At 40.0% G+C, this 24176-nt stretch overlaps 1 protein-coding gene across 1 annotated transcript in view; it reads right to left on the reverse strand.

Moving 5' to 3' along the window:
• Positions 1-24176, reverse strand: part of abr (ABR activator of RhoGEF and GTPase) — a 127911-nt gene that overhangs the window by 75546 nt on the left and 28189 nt on the right. Inside the window, 1 exon segment of the mRNA XM_046839551.1 lies at positions 2551-2726. Within this exon segment, the coding sequence (XP_046695507.1) occupies positions 2551-2726 (176 nt within the window).

Raw genomic sequence — 24176 nt, forward strand, 5'->3', positions numbered from 1 at the left:
TTTTTATCATTTAAATCATGGATTTATATCATTACATAATGCACAGGCTTCAACTGCTCATATATGCTACCAACAAAAAAACCCTTAAATCCAAAATAACTTTACCTTCAACATCATCACACACACACACACACACACACACACACACACACACACACACATACACGTAATAAAGCTTCTAGTGTGCTGCCCCGGTGCTCTCTCTCTCTCTCTGTCTGGGTTTTAAAGTGCGGTTTGCACGCTGACCACACAACACCACTTTAATATAACATTTGCCTGTTCACAAACACACACAGACACACATGCTAGTTAAAATGCTTTGCCCACGAAACACTAAAAAAACCTGCCATATTAGTAGTTGCGCCTGATTAGACACTGAAGTGCCTTTTGTTCCAGCACTTTCCATGAGATCAGGCTGAGGGAAATGAGAAATAGGACTAAAGAGACAGTGTGTTGCTCAATGCTAATTCCTCTTTCCTTTTCAAACTCTGTAGCAGACCAGTGGGAGTTCCATCGCTCAGGAACACGGTCACATGCATTTAAACCTTTCGAAAAATGAAGAAGTAAGACTCAGATCAATGTGAAAACTGTTTTTGTTTGACCCTTATATACATACACAGTATTAGTAAAAGGTTGTGGACACCTAATCATATGGTTCCTATGTGCTTTTTTCACATTTAGTCCCCCTTTCACTCTTATAATAACCTCCACTCTTCCGGGGAGATGTTCAACTAGATTTGGGAGTGTGCTCGTGGAGATTTGTGCTTATTCCAACACAAAGTCAGGTACTGATGTAGGTGATGGAAGGAGGTCTGCGGTGAAGTCAGTCTTTCGATTTATCCCAAAGGTGTTCAATAGGTTTGAGGTCAGAGCTCTATAGCAGCCCACTCGATTATCTTCCACTCCAAACCCGTGTAACAAGGGTGCTGTCATGATTAAACAGGTTTGGGTCTTCTGGTTCAAATGAAGAGAAAATTTCCTGTAACCGCATCCAAAGGCGTCCTATACAATTGTGTGCCTCCGACTTTGTGGAAACAGTTAGAGTATGTTTGCTTTAATGGGTTATTGTTTTGTCTGAAATACATATATTTAAAACACAAAACAAATGCCATCTGGTTCATGGCTTCAGGGTTAAATAACTGACTAGTAGCAGGTACCAAAACAAATAAGAACGAGGCTTGTAATAAATAAATAATATCAAATGGCTACTGCAATCAACTGGATCTATTAAAAACTAGTGAATATAAGGTGTGCACTTGTGCATCTTGACCACTAGATGGCGATAAAAGTATTTAAACAGGTCATTAAAAATAGCCAGGAAAACAAACATATGTAAGTCTAACTTACACTGTGTAAGTCATACCTTTTATGACAGCATACTGTTCACACACACACACCACACACACACCCTCCCAGTCTCTGAAGCAGAAACTCGCACCTGCACATGATCACAATGAGTCCACTGTGTGGAGAATAGAGAGCCAGTGTGACTTGTGTCGACTTACTGCTTTGACATTTTCATCAAACGCTAGCGGTGAAGTTCCAAGGGAAGAGCTGCACACAAACATGCAGTGTGCACACGCCTACTTAGATCAAAAGGTGCAGGCTATTTGTTGGTACCTCAAATAATGACTACAGCAGGGGGCAGATCTTTCTTTTACAAAGGCCCACATTATGGAAGAGCGTTCCAATTAGTGTTTAGGACACAGTGTTATTGTTTAAGTCGAGGCTGAAAACTTATTTATTCAAAACTTTTGGTTGGAATAAATAAGTTGGAGGCCACTCTGTGCAGCTGGGGATGGTTTCTCATCAACGCCCTGGGGTTCCATGAAAATAGGGAGTAAGACAGGAGCTTTGAGGATGGATTTGGATTGTACTAAATGTCAACAGTCTGCTACACTGACTCAGGACTACAGTTTGCATTTGATCACCATCACTGCACCTCAACATGGGTTATCTCTAATGAATAGACATTCGGTGCCACCCAGATGAGGACGGGCTCCCTCGAGTCTGGTTCCTTTCAAGGTTTCTTTGTTATGCCATCTCAGAGAGTTTTTCCTTGCTCGTTAGGGACAAATTTACACTTATAAAGAACATTTTATTCATTTTTATCACCACATTATCTGTTTAAAGCTGCTTCAAGACAATGTTCATTGTTAAAAGCGCTATGCAAATAAAAATAAATTAAACTGAACTGAACATGCACATGCAAACACAGATGCAGACACACGCCTCATTTTAAACAGGGTTAATAAAGCAGGAACTGCTCGAGTACTTCAAAAGAATAGTCATTTCATAGAATTGTTTCTCTATTATTAGCTTAACGTAGCAAAATCTGGCGTGGCAATTAGCTCTTATAACAACGCAATGATAACCTCCCACACAAAAAGCACAGCGTCACTGTCTCAAGTGGTCAATGACTCAGACTTCTGCAGTGTCTGAGTATTAATACACGTCTGGACGTCTGTCATTACTATAAACATCAATGAAGCTCAGCGTTTTTTTTCCCTTTCCAAAATTCACCAGTGTCATCAACTGGCAAATACTTACCACAGGATGAAGACCTTCAGGTGGTGTAGGGGAGACGGCGTCTCCGTCGGGCCGCACGCACAGCTGCGGGGACATGGTGGGAGACTCATCGATGAACGGCATGGTCTCCGAGCCGTCCTGGGACTTCCTGTCCTCGGCCCCGTCTCCATCATAGCCGTCTGTGTTATAGTTAAAATCTATAGGTGAGGAGACAGAGGACATTATCAAATTATTCAATTTGTTTAACAAGCTTTTAATCACAAGATGAGACAACGTTCCGTGTTCATTTTCAAGAAAGTAATGAATTGGTTATTGACTTTTGTATAAATCGCTAGTAAATCACGACAAGGAAGTGAATCAATGCTGAGGCGTGTTCCATAACTGTGGGGGTTTCAAGAAAAGCTACCCCCATTATAGCCTTCCCTATTCAAGGTACCAACAAACAACCTGCAGCTTTTATTTGTTGTAAGAATGGTGAAACATAATAGACCAAAATGTCCATTGCTTAAAAACTCTGTAGAAATAAAATTGAACTCATGCCATGCTTATATTACCAGGTGTCCACCATATACCTAAAGGGATTCCTTCAAGTTTTTAGGACTGTTGTTGAACGACAAATGTACCTTAGGGATGAGAAATATACTGCATAGAGTTAAAACAAATACAAAATCAAGCTCTTAAAAAAAACCTGACTCGCTGCTGTCTGACTTCATTAAAATGCAAAACATTCCCACGTGCTGACAGACACAAAGACCTCGCTTGGGAAACAGTCCCTGAAGGGTGAGAGTCTGTCTCTCCCAGTGGAGTCGTCGGACTGGTTACCGTGGCGACTGGCGAGCACTAACTGGAATGCAGGACCCATAAATCATTCGAATATCAAGATGCCAAATGTGTACGAAGACTACAGAGAAACACACAAAAAAGTCGGTAGTGTAAATAAAACTAGAATCGATTGGCTGCTTGTCAGCAAAGGGCCCTGATGAGGCTTCCGTTTTATTTCGTCGTTACAATTTTATTAGCTAAATGGAGCTGAAGCGAATCCGGTCTTGTAGATTTCCGCAAATGTAAAATTTCCTGCCTCAAAGCTGGACATTTTGTGCACCTCGAGCTGCTTTTCTGTTTGCCGTCGCTGTACAGAGTGGTGATTCGGGTTACTTTAGACAGAGCAATCTCGCCATTTCTAATGATGCTCGGAGCCGTATCGGCCTGCGCTTTGCTTTCGTTACTGGAACGTCTGAATTATGGGAATTGTAGTCTCCCATTGTTCAAAGAGCTACATGAGGAAACGAACCTGCTGCCACAAACCTCAATGGCTTAAAGGATAATTGATCAAACTGCACGGCGAGAAGGAACTGGCAAATAATGCGATGTGGTCATGCAAACAAAACCGAGGCATTTACATATAAACAGTACAGACGAGTTATTATCATAGATGTACATGCAAGTACGAAGCACAGCGTGTACAATGTTAGCTTTCTCCCACACACAACAACAACAACAAGTTTAGCAACTGATGCAACACAAAATCGTAGCAGACGACAAAACAACTTCCCTACTTCAGTGACAAAACTGTGTGTTCCTGTGTCAAGTCCTGAGGATTTTGTTAGACTGCTTCAAAGGATTTCTGTCAAGGAAAGTATACACATGTATTTGTTCTTTTCCACTCCATCGCTCTCTCTGTCTGCCTGTCTCTTTACATCTTTCTCTCGTGTTTTTCTCTCTTATTTCTTTCCTTCTTTCTTTCTCTATATCTATTTTCCTCTCTTTCTTTCTTTGTCTTCTTGTCTCTCAGTCTCTCTCTCTCTCTCACACACACACACACACACACACACACACACACACAAATCTTACCATGTGGAGAGACTAAAGAGCGTAGGACGTACACAGCCTCAAAAAAGAAAGCCATGCGCTCTGTACTCAGATGATGAAGAACTCCTCAGGGGCATCAGATATACACATTCTTTCTCTCCCTCCCTCTTTCTCTCTCTCCTACTGTAAGGTATATTTAAATCCCATTCAAATTGAACACAGCAGCTACATAGAGAAGCTCAGCAGGTACTGTGTGAGGAAGTGTTCCGAAGGTCATGTGATGCACATTCAACCAGTCAGTTAGATACGTATGCGCACACACACGCACACACTCATCTGCTATGTCTCAGTATCCTTGAGCCGGAATGAAGACACATACGCACGTGTAAAGTACACACATGTAACTGGCCCTTTTCTTCTCTCTCTCTCTCTCACACACCCTCCTTAAAGACCTGTTCTCTGTGTGTGTGTGTGTGTGTGTGTGTGTGTGTGTAATATTGTATTATTTAAACGCTATCTTTTAAACTAATGTCACAACTCAGAAGTTCATGTACATTCTACTGTATCTGTTACAAACAAACAAGTAAACAAATGCAGAAACATTCTCCTTACTCAGCATCTCTTCTGTAACATTAACAAACAGTCAATAAAGCAGCAAGGGCATGATCACAGTGTGTGAGTGTGTGTGTGTGTGTGTGTGTGAGTGAGTGAGTGAGTGAGTGAGTGAGTGAGTGAGTGAGTGAGTGAGTGAGTGAGTGAGAGAGAGAGAGAGAGAGAGAGAGTGAGAGAGAGAGAGTAAGAAAGAAAGAGGTATGGCATATCAATACTCAAATTGTGTACTATGTAACACTATCTGAGCATTATGCATTAATTCACTGTATGACCAAAAGTTTGTGGACAGCTGACCACAAGGTTTGCATGACTCTTTCGAACATCCCATTTCACATCCAGTCCTCATTTGCTGTTAGATGCTTCACTGATGTAGGTGATGTGTAGAGGCCTGGGGTGCAGACAGTGTTCTAATTCATCCCATAGGTTTGTCAGAACTTTATAAAAGGCCACTCAAGATCTTCCACTCTAACACATGAACATCATATCTCAATGAAGCAGGCTTTGTGCACAGGGGCCTCGTCATGCTGGGTGCCATGGAGGTTTGGGTCTCCTAGTTCAAGTAAAGGAAAAATTTCATGAGTCCTCATCCAAAACCACCCTATACAATTGTGTGAGAATTGGGGAAGAACCACATTGGGCTGAAAAAGTCCCAATACTTTTGGCCATATAGTGGGCATTGAGACTGTATTATAAGAAACTTTTAAAGATTTATTCAAAAGGTAAAAAATATTGTATATAAAATAGGAAAAATAAATCAGTAAATCATTAAAAATTAGAAGGTAAATTAAATTAAATAACTGTCAGTTTTTAAAAAAGGAGAAAAAATATATAAATGAATAAAAACGTGTTATACTTCACATGATTTGATAATTAATAGGATTTTATTATTCATATTTAAATGAGATCATTCCCTTTTTTTTGTTTTTTTATCAACAAACATAAAAACGTTTCCTATTTCCAGTGTATCCTCGTGTATACTGAGCTGTGTTGCATAACCCAAAGGATTATGGGTCGTGTGCTGACAAAGTCGTCGCTGTTTCTTCAAGCGGCCATGCCATACTCCTGTCAGCTCCCATCCCTCTCACACACACACACACACTTGTCAAATGTCAATCATCCTCTTATCTCCACGGCGAAATGTGGCGCTGCCATGACAACTCGGGAGACTTTCCGTGCAACGGGATGCTGCGTGACGATTCAAGTGGCCGGAGTTGCTATTTATATGCTAAACCCTGGCTTGAACCTCACGCTCGCTTCTACTCTGTTCTTCTTTCACATTTTTTGCAGGTTGGCACAAATCCACTATGTGGTTATTGAGGAAACGATGTTAGAACGAGCGCAAGCGATTCGCCTCTGTGCCGGAACTACTTTCCGAGCTGCTGTATAGAAAATGAAGACACATTCGGACCAATCAGAATCGAGTGTTTAATGCAGTACGTGCAATTACTATTCTCCAGTCGTTTTGATGGACTTTAGCAAGCATTACAAATTATATTAAAAGAAAAGAGGAAAAGATTGAGGCGTGTTTTCTCGGCACGTCTCTCGTGGTAGTCGGCAACTCGGCACAATTAATGATGTCATCCGCCAAAGCCTTTATGTGTCTAGGGAGGCTCGTAAAAGGCAGCCCTTTCTGGCAAACATTCTACTAAAACACACACACACACACACACACACACACACACACACACACACACACACACACACACACACACACACACACACACACACACACACATTTCATAAGCCAAAGATCTTTAGGAGAACCATTAAACCAAGGAAATGTAATCTGAGGCGTTAATTGCTGAAATGTTACTAGACTGGAAAGGGGTGGAGTCTTAAACACTTTTGACAGAAAGGGCCGTTAGGGTAAAGGAGGCCGCTTGTTCCTGGATGTAAGCCACACTACGCTTAAGCAGCCTCGCTGAATTTGGTTGCTCTTGGTGCACGGGTGGGGTGCATGCCGAGCCAGGACGTGTATGAGTGGATCTATGAATAGTCCAAAGCACTGATTAATCGAACAGTCTCACACACGGCCCTGATTAACGCCTGCAGCTGGAGTCGCTTCCTTCCCGGAACAGAAATCTTCAGTACGAGACATGATGCTCGTGACTGCTAACTGTGTGTGCTTTAAGTTCCTTATTCAATCCAAATGGCAAGCAATTATGTCTGAGTGAATGGTTGTGTTTAAAACTGAAAGAAGTCCTGAATTGTGAGTAATGGTGTTTGAGTATAATGGCATTTTGAGGAGAGTCATGTTTCGGTTTGAGGAAATTATTTTGGTTTTTACTATATAAATGTTTGAGTACAGTAATGATGTTTTGGTTTGAGTATAAAATGTTTTGAATTAAATATAGTTTTGAAGCTTGGAGTGTAGTAATGTTTTGGACTGAGGATAGTTATGATGTTTTAAGTGTAGTAACAATGAGTATAGCAACAATGCTTTGATTATAGTTATGTTTGAGAATAGTTATGATGCTTAAAATATAGCAATAATGAGTATAATAATGATGCTTTGAGTATAGTAATATTTAAATAAAGAAACTATAGTTTCTGGAGTATAGTAATAATACTGAGTATAGTTATAATGCTGAGTATAGCAATAATGAGTATAGTAATAATGCTTGGAGTATAGTAATGAGTATAGTAATGATGCTGAGTATAGCAATAATGAGTATAGTAATGATGCTTTAAGTATAGTAATATTTAAATAAAGGAATGCTATGAGTATAGTAATGATGCTTTCAGTATAGTAATATTTGAGTAAAGGAATGATGAGTATAGTAATGATGCTTTGAGGATAGTAATTGGGAAAAAATATGAGTATAGTATTTTTTTTAGTATAGTAATAATGATTATAATGCTTTAAATATAGTAATGTTTGAGTATAGTGATGATATTGGTACAGTAACTGTGTTTTAATGATAGTAATGATGTTTTGGTTTGAGTATAGTAATGATGTCATGGACTCATGTATTGAGTACATTAATGTTTAAGTATAGTGTTTTAAATGTAGTATTTAAATTTAGAGTAGAGTAATGATGTTTTGAATTGAGTTTAAAAGTGAACTTTTGATGATAGTAATAATTAAGTATAGTTAAGCTTTCGGGTTGACTACATTACTGTTGTTTACTACGGTGTGTTGGGCAAATGATTGATGTTATGAGCATAGTAATGATGCTTAGAGTGAAGTCCTAATGCTTGGAGTCAAGTCATATCGCACATACACACAACCACTTACATATGCAACCACACACTTTCGAGGTAAAATGCGGCAAATGTGGTGTGCTTGTAGGCAGAGAGACTCCCTTTGGAAAGATGGAAAGTGTGTATATATAAGAGAGACGGACAGATGTCTGTAAAAGTGAAATATCTTTCCTCAGCAATTTGTTTATAGAGAGATCCATTCTGGAAATGCATTGCTCTGTACCTTACTGCTGCCTGAAATGAACCAGACATGAAGCTTTGATTAATGCGATTCCCTTCTGGCCTTTTGAAGTGAAAGCTCCTCTGATCCCCTCCTTGTTATGGGTGTGTGCAAGCGAGTGTGTGTGTGTGTGCATGTGTTCCGTTATGTATGAGTGTGTGTCTGAATGTATGAACTTGTAAGGTGGGTCTCATCTGTTCGTGAGCGCCACCAGGTCAACGAGGTCTCATCAGAGATGTCATCGAGGAGAGGAGGGAGCAGAAAGGAAGTGCGATCGAATGATGGGCACTAATAAGATGAAAACGACAAGAAAGAAATGAGTTGTGTGTGGGTGTGTGTGTGTGTGTGTGTGTGTGTGTGTGTGTGTGTGTGTGTGTGTGTGAGAGAGAGAGAGAGAGAGAGAGAGAGAGAGAGAGAGAGAGAGAGAAAGAAAGCGGGAATCGGGCTGTTGATAAACTTGCCAGTCCCACCATCTGTGCTCTTCTTAAAGATGCGAGAAAGAACCAAAACAACAGAGAACAGAGTGGGCGCCTCACAACACCCACTCATGACAAGCACACAACATAGAAACATTAACACAAACAACAAAATTACCTGGATACCTTCAGGACTGTGGACTGATCTTTGCTAGTGCTTCAGCACTCTGTGTAAGACAATCTGCTGGGTTTATATACAAACAAATCCAAAATATTTAAGCTGGGGACCTGATGTTTCATAGAATTATTTTTTTTAAGTATGCATTTTCCTCTGCTTCTTGTTCTTAAAATACATAATACACTCCATAAATGTACATATCTAACCAGCCAATCATGTAGCAGTAGAGCAATACAGAAAACCTTATAGGATAAGAGTTTTAAAAAACGTTTACTTCAAATGAGAAAAAAAGTCTTATGCTAGTTTTAGAAACTGTCATAACTTCAGGGATTGGTCTCACACACACACACACACACCCACACACCCACACACCCACACACACCCACACCAGTCTCTGCGGTTTACCTAGAATGGTGCATAAAACAGAAAACACAAAGGAAATAAGTAGTAATAAAGCTGGTCTGTAAACGTATTACATTGCTGGTCCAACATCTGATAGCGTGGTATGTTGACAAGAGCGCAATTCAACCAGAGTGAATATAGACTTTAAGACCAAAGCGGACGTTTCCTAGACAGATGGGTTTTTTCCCCCAAAACTGCCACCAAAAACATGGGGGTACACAATGATATAAATATAAGTAAGCACCGAAAAATGAGAACGAGACCAACATACATTGTACAATTTCTACAACTGATTACAATAAATTAGTTTAAGAACATTTTATATTTTCTACAAAAGTCAACTGAATACTGGAGAAGTAAAAAGCTGAGGAATAGTATCTGGCCATTAGCTTATTTATATGTGGAGGCAAAAAATTCTCTGCATTGAGTGTTCAGATGATGTTCATTTATTTCCTAGTTCGTCAGGACTATGTTGTAGTGCAAGATATAAATCATGGATTATGCATGTGCTTACTCAATAAGGTTACTGCTTTACTGTTATTGAAGTACACAGAATGGTGCATAAAACCAAAAACATCCAGTTTTGTGGGAGGAAACTAGCTGAAGTTGAGGGGAAGGCTAGAGTAACTCAAATAAGCACTCTGTATAACTGTGATATGCAGAAATGAATGTAGTTCATGAACTATGGAAAAAACGATTAAATAAAATGAATTGGGGAAAAAAAGATGTTCCAGTGTCCCAAAGTGTTTTTAAGTGAACTATCTTCAACTTCAAACTTTTTGAAGCTACTGATAATGGTCAGAGTTTTCTACAATGATGGACATGCAAATATTATCTTACATTTATAGATTTCATAGACTTAAAAAAAGTAATTAATAAATATTAAAAAATCTTTATAATTTGTTTTTTTGTAGTTATTATTTTACTTTATTTCACTCTCTGGTGGAAAAAAAAGTAAAGGGTAAATCTTAGAGTTGTTAAAGTGATTTATTTCTTTGTTAGCTGGACGAAAGCAAGCTGCATGTAAATGTCTAGAGAGTCTCCAGTGTGAGAGCTTTGGAAGGGTGGCCAGAGGTTTTCTACCACACTAATTTCTACCTCTAGGAGTCTTCCACACAGAGGAGATTGCTATTTATTATAACTATTTTAATAAATTATACTATACTGTAAAATAACAGAATTCTTTTTTTACAGAATCTAAATAAAATAGATAAAAATTAAGTTCTTTAATAAAATAAATAATGTAGCTTTGGCACATTAGTGGCTGTGCTACAACAATAATCAAAAAATAAATCAACGCTGTAGCTTCACTTCTTAATGGATTAGAACTGCGGTGCAGAAGGTAAACACAGTAAAACAAAGCCTTTTCTCATTAGGACCAGCAATAACACTTTTAATCCTGATCACAAGCTGCAGAAATAAGTAGTAATTTAGCTGGTTTATAATCGTATTACACTACTGGTCAAAAATTCGACAGGATGGTACACATTGACAAAACTTTAGTTGAGCTAAGGGGTATTATTTGGCTATAACCTTATTTTTAAAAGGATACTGTTGAAATTCTCTGTGCTGATTGGTAAAAAGGTGTTGATTCGTTTCCTAGTTTGTCAAGAATATGTTGTAGTGCTAGATTTAAAGTAAATCACAGATTTGTATGAATGTGTGTATTAAAAAAAAAAAAAAAAAAAAAAAGGCCATTGTTTTACTGCTATTATAGTAACTACTCGAATAGCAGATGTTTCATATATTGAAGGATATACAAGTTTTGTTTAGCTTAGCTAATCGTAGTTTAATGATTTACCTTAACCTTTGGTTAGTTTAATCATAAGGTTAAACAGAAACTAACATGTTTCTCAGGTAACTATAAATGGATAAAAAGTTGCCAGCATATATTTGAATATAGTCAAAGTGATTCAAAAGCTCACAGGTAATAAAAGAACAGCCTTAGGAGTGTCAGAAAACTCAGAGGAGTGATAAGTGATGCCTCTATCAAACTGTGTGCCCACCTAACCCCAAACTGTTACCAAGGCAACAATGCTGCACGACCGACACGGCTCAATTAGCCCACGGAAACAGCACGATAATGTCTATTAAACCTACTGGACTAGGATTCTCTGTTGAGCTGTAATAACAGACAAGTCAAACCTCAATTAGCGATCCTTCACTCTTCCGAGTGTGTATCAATTTACGACTTGACATGACGTGCAAATTTGCACAAGCTCGTTACTTGACGCTATCGTAATCGTCAATAAGGAATGTAATTACAAAACCAGCACAGACGCGATGGGTCGCAATAAAGAACGAACAGTTTCGTAAGATCTTGATGCTCTCATGCTTGCTTTTATTGTCATCCCGCTGAACAGCGAGATGAGTGAAAAGCTGGCGTATTGAAAGCTTTTCATTAGCCGAATTTAATTAGGCTAATTACACAAATGGGGAAACATGGCAGGCAGTCAACAGGAATGCCAGTTTGATGAGTTAAGTGAAGTGGGCCAGCCTTGAGGGGGGAAAGAATTGAACTGATACGCATGATAGATTGAGGTGTGCATTAACGCTAAAGCGGTGAAGACTGGCATGGCAAACGACCTAAGGACAATCGTTTAGACATTGTGATGCTTGTAGCCTCTTGTTTTTAAGCCCCATATGTAAAGCATAATACATGTTTAACAAATCATCTTGCAGTTTTTGCTATGAATTTCAGACAGGAATTTATACCTATTTCTGTTTATTAGATAAGGAAAAGGGTTTTGAGAACCGCTGGTCACATGACCTCGTCCAAATTCAAAAACATACCATTAATTTTAACCAAACAGTGACTAGAAGGACAGAGCGAGATCAAAATAAACACACCCACAAATGAATTAACGAACTACGACTGTAGATTAAGACCTTCCTGTGAGGAGGAGATAAATACGGTTTCACAAAGCAATTGGCTGATGTTAAGAAAACATCAAAGGAATTATGACCTTCTTGGCAGGGATGAGCTATAAATAAAAATTGGCCAGAAGCTTTGTTTGTTTGTTTTTTCAGGTTGATGTCCATGGCACAAACTGACGAGTCGATTTCAGGTGCACTTTAAACATTCCAAGGACTGCTTTGTCCTCAATCATGTCTTGCTGATGTCTGCATTAGATACCAGGCTTCATATTGACAGATAAATTGGGCCAGAATAAAAAAAAGGCTCTGGACCAATATAGCAGTGACATTACTGATAATATATACACAACTCGATATTGCGTTGGACAGAAATATCATTCTTCCTAGTGTAAAAATGAAGCTTAAGAGTTTCAGACTGGTGCAAAACAGAAATGACTAATCCCTTATATTATTAGGAACATTAATGTATTTGCAATGCTAAGCTGATTAGCCTACAGCGTGACAGATTACTGTATTTCACCTTCTCTCCTTATCTATGTCTTTCAGTGTGAAAAGCTGAAAACCAGTCGGTAATGTAATTTAAATCAATGGGAGGTTTAAGGTTCGATTTTACATGCACACATTTCTTTTTTTTCTTTCTATCTGCTGTCAGAGAAAAAAAACTTCCCACTAAATCACACTGAATACATTAGTATTATATAACATTTTAACACTGTCTCATTCTGTGTCTGAATCATCAGCTGGCGATGGAGGTGCCAGTGGTGACGTTGTTGGTTCGCTCTGATCAATTTCACTGGGAAGTTAAAGGTGATTTTCTGACATTTTAAAGCTGATCTCACAATAAATATTTATTTGTTCTACATATTGAATCTAAGCAATTCATACACCACACACACTTACGACACATAAGCTGTATTGATTTAAATACTGTTTTCCTCAGAAAGATCACAGTGAAGGGACTAAGATCTCACAACATTTTTTTTTTTTTTTTTTTTTTTTTTTTAAATGGTACCTAAAATGTACCATTGCTCACTCATGCACCAAAAAGGAGCCATTTGTCAACCTGAGAGAAGAGGGGGGGAAAAGAAAAGAAAAAAAAAAGTACAGTTACTGATCAAAAAAGGTACAGTTCCTCAATTAGAGACTCAAAAAGGTACAGGTTCCTAAATCCGAGACTCAAAAAGGTACAGGTTCCTCAATCCGACACTCAAAAATTACAGCTTCGCAATCAGAGTCTCAGAAGTTACAATTCCTCGATCCGAGACTCAAAATGTACAGGTTCCCCAATCCAGGACTCAAAAGTTACAGGTTCCTCAATCCGAGTCTCAGAAGTTACAGGCTCTTTAATCCAAGTCTCAGAAGTTACAGGTTCCTCAATCAGAAACCCAAAATGTACAGTTCCTGGATCAGGGACTAAGAACAGACAAATACCATTCCAGAAATATAGGTTTCCAAGGCCAAAATGTACAATTCTTCATTGGGACACAAAAAAAGTTATTTGGCCAAAATAGTACCATTCCTCAAAAAAAGATTTAAATAAATATATATATATATATATATATATATATATATATATATATATATATATATATATATATATATATATATATATATTATATTTTACAAAAAAAACACAAATCTACTCAGGCATAAAAGAGGATGGGGGCTGAAATAACACTCTCCTTACCCACAAAGTACTGACACTCACTCAAAATGTACTGTTCCTCAAACCGGCTCTCATGCCGCCGGTGCTTTCTGCCCTAATTTATTTCAGAGTGCCTGCTTCTTTGGCATCTTCGGGATTTATAGCTACGATTGACTCGATAAAAAAGAAAACTGATAAAGAAAAGAAAAAAAAAATGGGACAGAGCTGTTTTTAACTGTTTCCAAAGACAGAAGAGCTCCACTCAGGCTCTTGCTACTGGATCCCAGTCTATATGCCACACCTATCCTCTCTCTTCCTCCATCCTTTTATCCATCCCTCCATCTCTTCCACTCCACTGGGCTAAAAAACATAATCACCGCCCGACTTCCTGATAAAATGCAAACACGTGAGAGCTGCTATTGTTTGGTTACTGGCTGGCTGGGTCTGTGATTGGGCGATTGCCTGAGTGAGGACCTCGGTCACAAGTCAAAGGAGGGTAGGGCAGGACACACACACACACACACACACACACACACACACACACACACACACACACACACACACACACACACACACACACAATACAGTCCAAATGAGCCCCAGCGGACTAAAGGACACTCAAACAGCAACCTGACGCAGCAGCCTTAAAAAAGCTCTCTCTTACACACACACACACACACGCACACATCTAATTCTCTCTAATGATTATCTACACTTGACATCATGAACTTCACTAGCTTCCACCCTAGATGATAACTGCCAATCTAAGGTCATGTGACAGGAAGCAGTGATCATCGTGAAAACCTTCAGGTTTTAACACCCGCAACTTGACATAACTTTGGTTGTTTAACTCACAATCAGGTTGTGGAGAGCAGAACAACAGAGAACTTGCTACACGGGCAGGTGCACAAACAAACACACACACCATAAAACGCTCAAACTCTCCCTCAGTGCTCACGCATGCACTCGCTGAACCCCCTCGGATAAATCTTTCCAAAGCCTCGTCTGTTACATAAACGCCATCAACCACCTCTGCACTTGTCCTTTCTTCTCTCTCTCTCTCTCTCTCTCTCTCTCTGATGATTTGTCTTGCGCACGTTTGTTTTTTTTGTGCCGAAATTCTGTTTCTGCTTAAACGAAGGTGTACACCCAGGTGTACCTGTTTCTATAGTTACAGAAAGGAGAGAAAGGAGGAGGCGAGCGAGAAACAAAATGCCAGTGGGAACAAGGTGTATATTATGTCTGCCCACACGCACGCACGCGCGCACGCACGCACGCACGCACGCACGCACGCGCTCTCTAAAGATTCTGGTTAATGTTTGATGCAAACACACTACATCATGGAGAAGGTGTACGAGAACAATGAGGAAAAAATATAATAATCAAACTACATGTGGCTAAGCCCCGCCCACATCCACTTGTTTTAATGAACACTGAAACTGACCAATCACAGAGCTTAATCCAGAGACGGGCGTAAAAACGTCTTTTTTTAAATTGAGAAGTCGTGTTTGCTTCTAACATACTGACAATTGAATTTATTACTCCTGCTGCAGCTGATCATACAGTTGTAGCGGCTTTCATTGTTGTTGCTGTTGTTGTGACTGTTATTGTTGATAATTTAGTCATTGCTGTAGCTGTTTTTATTATTGTGATATTTATAGATGTTTTATGTCAATGTTGTTGTTGTAGCTGTTATTGTTGTTGCTGTTATTATTATTGCTAATGTGACTTGATGTAGTTATTGTTGTTACTGTTATTACTCTTGTACCTGTTGTTGTTGCGGCTGCTACTGTTGTATCCATTATTGTTGCTGTTATTGCTATTGTTGATTTTGATATCGTCACAGCTGTTGTTGTTGTAGGTGTTTTTATTATTGCTGTAATAGTTTTATTATATATATATATATATATATATATATATATATATATATATATATATATATATATATATATATATATATATATGTTATTGTTGTTGCCCCCGTTATTGTTGCTGTTATTGTTGTAGCTGTTGCTGCTCTTACTGTTATAGCTGTTTATTATTGTTGTTATTGTTGATGCCCCTGTTATTATTGTAGCTCCTGTTATTGTTGTAGCTGTTGCTGCTGTTATAGCTGTTTTTATTATTGTTATTGTTTTTGCCACTGTTATTGCTGTAGATGTTATAGCTGTTTATTATTGTTATTGTTTTGCCTCTGTTATTGCTGTAGCTGTTGCTGTTATTGTTATAGCTGTTTATTACTGTTGTTATTGTTTTGCCTCTGTTATTGCTGTAGCTGTTGCTGTTATAGCTGTTTATTACTGTTGTTATTGTTTTTGCCTCTGTTATTGCTGTAGCTGTTGCTGTTATTGTTATAGCTGTTTATTACTGTTGTTATTGTTTTTGCCTCTGTTATTGCTGTAGCTGTTGCTGTTATTGTTATAGCTGTTTATTATTGTTGTTATTGTTTTTGCCTCTGTTATTGTTGCAGCTATTTTCATTATTGTTGTTTCTAATACTATTGTTATTGCCAACTTGTTTTTGTTTTTTTTCTTGCTGTCCGTGTTGTAGCTGTAGCAGTTTTTATTTTGGTTGTTGAAGACGTTAATATTAAAAATAATAATATAACAATGCTGCTGCTGCTGCTATTATTGTTGATATTTTATTTTTTGTTGTTGCCGCTGCTCTGCTTGTTCATTCAGACTCGAGCATCACTGCACACCAATAGTGTTCTTCTGAATAATAACCTTTATCCTACGCTCAATCATTTCTACTGCTCCACACGGGCTCTCTGAATGGTTTGATAAGGCAGTGACACACACACACACACACACACACACACGGTGAGTAAATGAGATTATAGAAGTTATATACTCAATGCACAAATTCCACACAGGCGAATACAACTATATTGCTTGGGCAGGAACAGTAATAAATTCTGCACTCACAGACAGGAACACTTACATTTGTGCAGCTTAATACAAATATCAATAGCACCGAGACTCGATGCAGCACAGCATCCAAAATACTTCTCCTTTATTAAGCATGAAAGGTGCTTAATATTTAATAAATCAGCCATAAATATTTCAGGGGATTAGTGTTTTATGGAAAGGTCTCACCTCAGGGTCGGTGCCGAACAGAAATAGGTTACCAGTAACAGACGCTGCTGTTGTCACAGTAATGGCTGTGTTAATGTGCTTTCAGCCAGTTAACACTGGTGTGAGAAACTGCTGATGGGTTGAAAGTGCTGTGAGGGAGATTAGGAGATAAGGGACATTGTTTTGATTTATTTAGTTTTACCCTGTAACTCAGTAAGGTTTATATGAGTAAAAACATTAAATTAAGGCCACGCCCCCTTCACTAAGACTGATAGGCACAGAGACCACTTTCCCTTTAATGAGACTGTCTGCTATAAAGGCCACACCCCTTCACTAAGATTGACATTTTCCACAGCTCACGGACCTCTGCGTTCTTCACTGAAAATGAGGCACAAAGACCACACCTTCACTGAGACTGACTGTCATTAAGGCATTGATCCTTCTTTACTCGGAAAGACCATGGCTTCCTCACTCAGACTGACTGGCACAGAGACCACACCTCCTTTACTAAGACTGACAGGCACTGAGATTACACACCTTTTACTGTGACAAGCAGAGAGACCACGACTCGCTCACTCATGCTAACAGGCACAGGGATACTGACTCTTTTACTGAGACCACACCTCCTTCACTCAGACTGAAAGGCACTAAAACCACACCTCCTTCACTCAGACTGAAAGGCACTAAAACCACACCTCCTTCACTCAGACTAAAAGGCACTGAGACCACAGATCCTTCACTCAGACTGAAAAGCAAAGAGACCACAGATCCTTCACTCAGACTGAAAGGCACTGAGACCACACCTCCTTAACTCAGACTGAAAGGCACTGAGACCACACCTCCTTCACTCAGACTGAAAGGCACTAAAACCACACCTCCTTAACTCAGACTGAAAGGCACTGAGACCACACCTCCTTCACTCAGACTGAAAGGCACTAAAACCACACCTCCTTCACTCAGACTGAAAGGCACTGAGGCCACACCTCCTTCACTCAGACTGAAAGGCACTGAGGCCACATTCATAGACCATATGCTACACTTGTTTAAGTCACTTTGCTTCAGTAATTCTAAGTCATTGCGCTTCATATCTGTAATAATATGCAGTGATCTTGATCATTTTCCAAACTGTGACGGAAGGATTAAAGCCTTCGTGAAAATTGGCTCCTGCACAATATGTAGGGATTTACACCAGAGGTCATTGGGGGAGGCGCGTTTATTAACGTCTGTTGGGAAACCTCCTCTTTTATATGCATTAAAACCACACTTGGCTCTCTCGCTCAGCTCTCTGACACATCCCCACACACACACACACACACACACACACACACACACACACACACACACACACACACACACACAGCAGTGGTGGTGTGAAATTTGGCAGAGGGAGGAGTGTTTATTAAGGATTAACCCATCCTTGGTTAACTGCTTTCCCCCCCCATTTATATTTTCTATCTGTATCCCTTTGTAGAATGTTTTTTGTACCATTGTAGATGTCCTTCACATCAATGCAAACCTAGATCTCCTTCAGAAACCATGTGACTATCGGCGGCAGAAAACAGAGCGTTGCTTATTAATGGGAATGCTCAGACGCGATGTATTCGATGTCACCATGATGACTTTAAGTCCAAGAGCCAGACAGTGAAGATACACTATACGAACAAAAGTTTGTGGACACCTGACCATCGGATTCATATGGGCTTTGTGAACATCTTAATACACATTTAATCCCATAATAACCTCCATTCTTCTGGCAAGATGTTCCACTAGATTTTGGAGTGTGCTAGAGGAGATTTGTGTTCATTTAGTCACAAAGAGCTCAGCAAAGACAGGGGGTGCAGTTACAACTCATACAAAAGGGGCCAGTCAAGATTTTCCACTCCAACTTATGCATCTTCTAACCACGTGTTCCTGGAGCCGGCTTTGTGCACAGGGACACTGTCGTGCTGAATCAGGTTTGGGGCTTGTAGTTCATGTGATACTGGGAAACTGCCGTCCCATCCGAAGACATCCTATACAATTGTGTGCCTCCAACTTCTGTGGTACCAGTACGGAAGAAACGCAGATGGCTCGAGTGTTCCAATACTTTTGGCCATACAGCGTAGCTAAAACCCAATTTTTTTTTTTTTTTTTTTATAATATACAAAGCGACGAATTAAACAAAACGATGTAAGAACAATAACACAACAAATTGCGGCGTTGTGTCTATGTAGGTTCATGGAAAAAAATGTGTAAATATATAATTTTATTATATGTTACATATATATACAAAATTATACATTATATATATATAAAATATACTATTATTTTATTATATTATTATACTAATATATATATATATATATATATATATATATATATATATATATATATATATATATATATATATACACACACATACACACACACACACCTACACACAAGTGTTCACATCATGATAAGTCTGCCTGTTCGCCCACACACACACACCCACACACACACCTACACACAGAGTTGCATCACAGTTTGTAGTAACACAATCAAACATCACTCTCTGCCCACTGAGTCCGAAAAAATCAGGAAGTGATCAAGAGAACCTGACTAGATGAAATAGGAGAAAATATGAAGGATGGAGATAGAGATAGAAATGGAGTGACAGAACGCTAAATAAAGAGAAAGAGAGAGGAAAGGAAGGAAGTGGCGGTACGTACTGCTGTACAGTGTGTCGATCCAGGAGAGCCTGGGCAGCCCGTGAGAGCTCAGGCGCTCCATTTCTCCCGACTCCTCCAGGGCTTCGTGCTCCCTCGTTCCCCGTGTGGTGCGCTCAAGGATGAAGGGAAGAAGTGGCGACAGAGACGGAGGACTAGGAGGAGGAGGAGGAGAAGGGAAGGGCAGAACGCTCGTTCGCACTCACACTCGAGTGAGCTAGCTGGAGACCGTTGCTAAGGGAGAGGAAAAGCGCTCCTCCCCTCTCCTCTCTCTCCTCTCTCTCGCTCTCTTTTTCTCCCTCTCCAAACACATTCATTCTGTCTTTAGATCAACGCCACTTTCTCAGCCATTCACACATACTGAGCGTCTCATTTTCATATGAAGTACATTTTTTACTGAAGGGGAAAAAAAAAAGATAAAAAAGGAGGATGTGTGAACGGAAACATCAAACGAGAGGGTTTCACTACAGGCAGTCACTCACACACACACACACACACACCAGACTACATTAGCCCTGAACACCCCTGGGACATAAATGCTATGCTAATAGCCCCCCATTTCTCTCCTCTCCTTACTTCATCTCTCGATCTCTCTATTTCCCTCCTACTCTCTTTCTTCCCCGTCTCTCTCCCTAGTCTCATCACTCTCTTTCTCTCACTCTTTCCCTCCTCCTCTTTATCTCTCTCTCTTTGTCTCTTCATCTCTTTTCTCTCGCTTCATCTCTCACTCTTTATCTCTCTTTCCTCCTCACTCTCTCTTACTCTGTTTCTCTCCTTCCACTCTCTTGCTCTCTTCTCTCTCCTACTCTTTTTCTCCCCTACCTCCTTTCTCTGTCACTCTCTCTTCCTCATACACACACTTAATCTTGATCTTTTCCTCTACTGACGTGCCATGCACTTTACTGGAGGTCATTATGGTTCATTCCTAGTCTCTCAGACAGACAGACAGACACACTCTCTCTCACACACACACACACACACACACACACACACACACACACACACACACAAACCTCAGCCTAAAGCAAGTAGAACAAGGCCCTCTGAACATCTGTCTATTGATCGGAGGTCATGCCTTTACCGTTACAGGATCCACCCGAAACCCACACACACCCAAACACACAGACACACACCCAAACGCAAACACACACACGCAGCCAAACACACAGACACAGGAAAAGGGGAAAAATAAAAGTAAGCAGGGAAGAGAAACGAGAAGAGGACAGTAAGACAGGAGAGGAAAAGGAGAAGAAATGAAGGGGGAAGCAAAGATGGAAAAGGATAGAAGAGGAGAGGAAAAAGCAGGAGAGGGAAAGAATAAAAGAAGAGAAGAGGAGTGAAATGCTGGAAAGAGATAAAGGGGACAAAGAAGGATTTAGATGTGAGAAAAGAGGACACCGTGGCAGGGAAGAGAAGTGGAAAAGGATAAAAAGGGAGAGGAGTAAAGAGGTGGAGTGCAGAAAGAAGACAGGAGAGGAGGAGGAGGACCAGGAGCGAAGAGCAACAAGAAGAAGATGAAAGGAATAAAGGAAATGATCGAGGAGTGTGTGTGTGTATGAGAGCGAGAGAAAGAGAGAGAGAGAGAGAGAGAGAGAGAGAGAGAGAGAGAGAGAGAGAGAGAGAGAGAGAGAGAGAGAGAGAGAGAGAGAGAGAGATCGCAGCTGTGCAAAAGGACAAGCGAAGGGACACTGTACTTCTTCATTTTTAGCTCGTCCCTGCTGTTCCCGTGGCAACCGGCCTCACTATGCTCGCTGACCCCCGTAGTGATGGGGGGAACGAGGATGAATGGAACGCGTGAACGAGTGCTGCTGTTCCGCAGAGTTAAGGACAGCCTGATCAGCTTGTCGGCATGGACTACCCACAATGCACCTGTCAGTGGAAAAACAAAAGACGAGTGACCCTTCAACACAAGAGGAGAGATAGAGAGAGAGCGAGAGAGAGAAAGAAGGAAGGACGGATAAGGGGGTTAAAAAAAATGTCCTGTAGAAAGCAGAGAAGGAGACGGACACAGCAGGAGGGACTTAATTCATGCAACATGCTTCAGGCAACCAGGAACCCCCTTAACACACACACATACACACACACACACACACTCACTCACGGCATTTCTCATTAGCCTACTGAAGTCTAACACACACACACACACATTTAAAAGGCATTCCCCATTAGCTCTCTGAAGTCTGAAGCTTGACACACACACACACACACACACACACACACACAGTCAATACAGTCTGTCTAGAAGTGAACCTTAAAACAAGAAGCTGGAATATTTAGGTCAGACACACATAGTAGAACACTGCCAGTACACACATGTATGAACACACACACACACACACACACACACACACACACACACACACACACACACACACAGCTCGTTGTTTTCGTTTTGGGGACAGCAGGGTGGCATAAACACGGTGCCAACTTGAAATGGGTGAGGGGAGACTGATACACACACAGAATATTAAAAAGAGCCTTAAAGCAATAAAGACAGACAAAACAAATCCCTACACACACACTCACTCACTCACTCACACATTAAATATTATTAACGAAAAAAATTTATTTGGAATGAATTAATTCATGTGTTAAGCAGCGCATAAACGGTGAATTCTGGTGGAAACAATGCGAGTAAAGACTAATCAGCGTGCAAACGAGGCACCAGGAGTAACTCAACAACCGACTCAAGTGAGGCAGAGGTTAAAATGTGAAAAGAATGTGACAAAAAAAACACTAAAGTAATCATGAGGCAGTGGTAAATAAAAGTAGGTAATGAGGCAATAGTAGAATCGAGAAGGCAAAAAAAATGAGGCACTGAAAATAAAAATAGAAAATCATGAGGCAGTGGTAGAATAAATGAGATAATAATGAGGCAGTGATAGAACTAAAGTATTGGTAGAAGCATAAAGGAAGAAATGAGGCAGTGGTAGAAATTATATTGTGGAATAGAGGCAGTGTTGGAAATGTTAAGACAGAAAATGAGGCAGTGGTAAAAATTACAAAGTCGGGAAGAAGAAATGGAGGTCGATCTGAAGCCAAACCTAAAGGGTAGAAAAGAAAAGAGGTAGAAACAAGGATAACAGAACGAGTAAAAAGGAAAGGCAGAGTCACAAAATGGGCCAAAAGGAAGAGAAACGGTGGTGTTGTGGATGTACAAAAGAGGAGGCAATAGCAAAAGAAGGCAGTGTCTATAATCTGAAGGAAAGGCATAAACAAGACAATGGTAGAAAGGAGTCAAGTGGCAGAAACGAGGCAGTAGGAGAACAAGTCAAGTGAGAAAGGAGTCAATTGACAAAGGAGTCAAGTGAAAAAGGAATCAAGTGAGAAAGGAGTCAAGTGGCAGAAACTGCAAAAATGAGGCATGGGTAAAAACAAGTCAGATTGCCATCTTGCCATCTTATATATTAGTCCTCAGACCCCCGAATGCATCAACAGCTCTGATTGGTCCGTCCCTCACTGGAAGACCTGTCAATTATCCAGTTCTTAATTTTAACCATTATATAAAGGATATAAAATCAAATCCATTTATACTCTTCAGTCAGGCCCCGAGTGTTTAATCGGCTTTAACACTGATCTCCGGCGCAAACACATTGCTCTCCAAAAAACATGGGCCAGGGGAATTCCTGCACACTCACACACACACACACACACACTTCTAGAAGGAGAACAGTAAAGACAATTCTACACAGGATTTGCCAGAACAGAGGACTTAGGAGCACTTAACCCCTGTTTAGAATATTGTGAGTGCATGTGCAGCATACAGTATGAGCGCACACACACACACACACACACACACACAGTCATGCATAATTAAACCAAAACATGTGCTTTGGCAAACCTGACTAGGGTCTATAGTGGTGAACCATGTCTCTCTCTCTCTGTGTGTGTGTGTGTGTGTGTGTGTGTGTGTGTGTGTGTGTGTGTGTGTGATTAGCAATTCAGTCAACGGGCCAATCCCAAAGATCTGCCACACACTGCTCAATTCTGCCCAGAGATCCTTCCTGTAATCCACACACACCACCCCCAAACACACACACACACACACACACACACACACACACACACACACACACACCCACCCTGTGCCCTACTTTAGACCCCTCCATCTCTCAACCTAAAAAGATGTGGTGGAAAAGAAAAAAAAAGAAGGCACCAGAGACCACCTTCCTTATTTATCTGATGTTCATTCATCTCACTCTTGCCCCAAAAATCTGTTCCCTAAATTGCACTGAGTCCCAAATGCCCAAATGCCCCGTGGCCCCGACATATACATAATACATTATAGTATAATTGTAATGGAATAAACGTAATAGAAAATTGAAGACCTGCTCACTGCTCTGCCTTTTAGCAAATGCCAAATACCGCAATTCTACTTAAATGTCACATTTCCCTAAAAAAAAGAAAAGAAAGAAAAGCTAAAGCACCAAAGAGAAATTAAGTTTAAATAAAATGTGAGGATAATGATGTTAGTGGTCAATTACAAAATATAATAATGAGGCAGTGGTTAAACAAAGGTA

The sequence above is a fragment of the Silurus meridionalis genome, chromosome 25 (assembly GCF_014805685.1).
Source record: "Silurus meridionalis isolate SWU-2019-XX chromosome 25, ASM1480568v1, whole genome shotgun sequence".
NCBI lineage: Eukaryota > Metazoa > Chordata > Actinopteri > Siluriformes > Siluridae > Silurus > Silurus meridionalis.